Raw genomic sequence first — 3,318 nt, forward strand, 5'->3', positions numbered from 1 at the left:
ATTATTATTATTATATGAAGAGCACAATGCAATTGCAATAGATATTTTATTGGTTGAACGATATTTCGACAGCAAACCTGTCTTTGTCAAGTTCAAAATAAAAAGTGATAAAAATTTTAAATTATACTTTAGATTTAAATTTCTATCATTTTGAATTTTCATCACTTTGTGAAGAGTTCCTTTTAAAATAGTAGTAGTAGTAGTAGTAGTAGTAGTAGTAGCAGCAGCAACAGCAGCAGCAGTAGTAGTAGGAGTAGATCCAGTCTTTTATTCTAGTATTGTTTATTTAATTCTTATGGTTTTGGTTTAAATTGTAGAACTCCCGGTGGCATTGATACTGACAACAACAGTCTGAGTTCAACATTCTTGGACTATATTGAAGGCACCCGACTCTATCTTGAAGGGGAAAATGAGAAAGATTTGCCGAATCTTAAAGAAATTCGCTTACATTTCAGTGGATTCATACAGCAGTTGATATGGAACACACCTTGTAAGTTTTGTTCAATATCTTTTATTTGATGAACTATGACTTCTAAAGATATTACTAATGACCAAATTGATTATGTTAATGATATTTCCTGTGACAGATACAGATTTCTGTGATAAGATTTGAGGTAACAGCTTGAGGAAACCTAACTGGAATTCATAATAGATTCTATCTGAAGCCATATTTAACTGGTAAGAGCTAAATTTAACTGGTGAAGATGATGATTGATCCAAGGACAGAATGGACTAGGGAAAGAATGAGAGAGAAGATACAGCCCTGGCAATGATCACACTATGTTTGAACTGGTTTCAGTACAGACTTATAGGGTAGGTGATAAATGATGACATGCAAAAGATCAACACTTCACCAATGTGTTCCCAAAGAAAATCTGCCACGTCCTCTGACCTAAAAAAGTGTCAAATAATGAACTATATAGTAAAACTGTCTGCAGTAATGTAGTCCTTGAAATAAGATGCTAGTGGTTTAGGATACCCCAGGGTAGCATTAAGATGGACAATTCTTCAAAAACAAAAGCTTCAATGGTCAAAGACTCAAAGAAGTTTTGTTGTAAAACAGTTGAAGATAAGAGAAATGAATTTACATAGAGAATTGCTAAAGGCCTGTCTAAATGGTTTTGAATCATTGAAGCCTTATTTCTCTGTTGGAGAAAAAAAGGATTAAATAAAATAAATACATATTCATACTGTTTTAATAACTATATATAGCTATATATATCTTCTGGATAAGCAGATACAAACCTGTATATGCTGTAATGATTGTTATCTGTAAATTTTCATAAGCATTATCAAGATCTTTGGTATATTACTGATTTATATTTTAAGCACTCTGTAGTATATTAATTATTTAGATTTAAAAAGAACTTATTGATTGCTCCATGATTTTTCACTTCTTTTGTTCATCTCTCTTTCTCTCTCTCTCTCTCTCTCTCTCTCTCTCTCTCTCTCTCTCTCTCTCTCTCTCTCTCTCTCTCTCTCTCTCTCTCTCTCTCTCTCTCTCTCTCTTCCCATTTTATCTTTCATTTATTAAATTATTTCTCTCTTTCATGCATTTAATTCTTTTTATATATATGTTTCTTTTTCTAGTAAACTCCCGTGAAAAACTTCTCTCAAAGACTGTGAAAGAAAGTTTGTTTAATTTATTAGGCAACTGGGCTGGACAATTAAACCCAAACAATTCCACATCAGAAACCAAGTGAGTTTCATAACTTTCTGATTTTTTTTTATCCTTTTGTTACCATATTTCTGTTGAAGTACTCTGCTTTAGTTTTGTCATAGGTGTAGGCGTGGCTGTGTGGTAAGAAGCTTGCTTCCCAATCACATGGTTCTGTTAAGTGGTACATTCCTACATATGGGGAGAAAGGCGTGGGATAGATATATAAAATGAGCAGTTTAATAAAGTCAAAAAATAAAGTGAAAAATACTTAGAAATACTGGTATTTTTATTTTATTTATTTTTTTCCTCTCACTGTAGATCCTCAAAGAAAGATCCTCTAACAGATCTTGAGATAGCTGCTGTTGGTGCCATGTGTGCAATCCTCTGCTGTGGTCCAGTTTTTGATGTGTCTGGTCTCAATGAAGAGGGTTATATTTATAATTTGCTAAACACATTTCTCACCTGTAAAAATGACCAGGTAAAATCAAATTTTTTAAATATCCTTAATGTCATTCTTATTATCTTTAAATCTCTGTTATGATTATCTTTTTTAATCATTATATAAATTACTCCTTTTCTTTATATCCCACTTTAATCTCTATCATCAACAATGACAAGAACAACGATAAAATTTGAGAGAAAATCCCCAAGGATCCCCACTGCACAGACCATGCTTCCACTCCCTCTTCCAACTGAGAGGTTTTTGTCTTGTGGGCGCCAGTGCCATGTAAAGAACACTGTGCTGGTGCCACATAAAAATCACTGGTGATGATGCCACATTAAAAGCACTGGTAATGGTGTCACATAAAAAGCACCCAGTACACTCTGTAAAGCGGTTGGTGTTAGGAAGGGCATCCAGCTGTAGAAACCATGTCAAAATGGACTACAGAACCCTATGCAGCCCTTGGCCTTGCCAGCTCTTGTCCTTGTACCTAAATTAGAAATTATCATTATGATTATTATTATTGTTTTACTTCTCAGAATGTTTTGTGAGAGCAGACAACAGTCTGCTGCCATAGGTCTCACAGGGTCTCTTTCTGCGCTTTATAAGCTTTGATACTTGGTTGTTAATTATGGTGGGAGACATTCAACATCCAAGTATCAATCTCAAAATCTTAGCTGTCCCCAGCAGAGCACTTTTTTTGGAACTTGCTCTGCTCTCATGTCAATTCCAATTTCTGACATATTTCTTGAATTTGGTTGTCAGTGCTCCATTTCTCTGACATATTCCTCAAAATTATTTTTAATATTATTATTATTATTATTATTATCATTATTATTAACATTATTATTACAGGTTTATAACATTGCCATAGAAACGGTGACTCTTTTGCTGGAGTTCAATTATGATGGACAGAATGTTTTAGACTGGGTGATCGATTGTTGCTACACTGGCATCACATCTGTTGCAGATGGCTGCCTCAGTGCACTGTTAGCTGTCTTTAAAACCAGGTACCTATGTCTTCATCTTCCACTCAAACTATCAACCCATTTCTAATGTGCCATGAGAAAAGAAAAGAAAAAGAAAAATTGCTTTCTGATTAAAAAAAAATCAAATGAAAATATGTGTACTTGTTGCACCTTGGGCAAGTGTCTTCAGGGCCAAATTAAAACTCATGCAGGCCCTAAGCACTTGAAAGATTTTGGTGTAATTCAAA

At 34.2% G+C, this 3,318-nt stretch overlaps 1 protein-coding gene across 1 annotated transcript in view; it reads left to right on the plus strand.

Annotated features, from left to right (window-relative positions):
• The window catches only part of LOC106877886 (protein furry), a 152,698-nt gene that overhangs the window by 92,839 nt on the left and 56,541 nt on the right, over nt 1-3,318 (plus strand). Inside the window, exons 25-28 of the mRNA XM_052974065.1 lie at nt 318-490; nt 1,591-1,699; nt 1,979-2,138; nt 2,958-3,112. Of these exons, the coding sequence (XP_052830025.1) occupies nt 318-490; nt 1,591-1,699; nt 1,979-2,138; nt 2,958-3,112 (597 nt within the window). The remainder of the gene's footprint in view (nt 1-317; nt 491-1,590; nt 1,700-1,978; nt 2,139-2,957; nt 3,113-3,318) is intronic.

This window comes from Octopus bimaculoides, chromosome 17, assembly GCF_001194135.2.
Source record: "Octopus bimaculoides isolate UCB-OBI-ISO-001 chromosome 17, ASM119413v2, whole genome shotgun sequence".
NCBI lineage: Eukaryota > Metazoa > Mollusca > Cephalopoda > Octopoda > Octopodidae > Octopus > Octopus bimaculoides.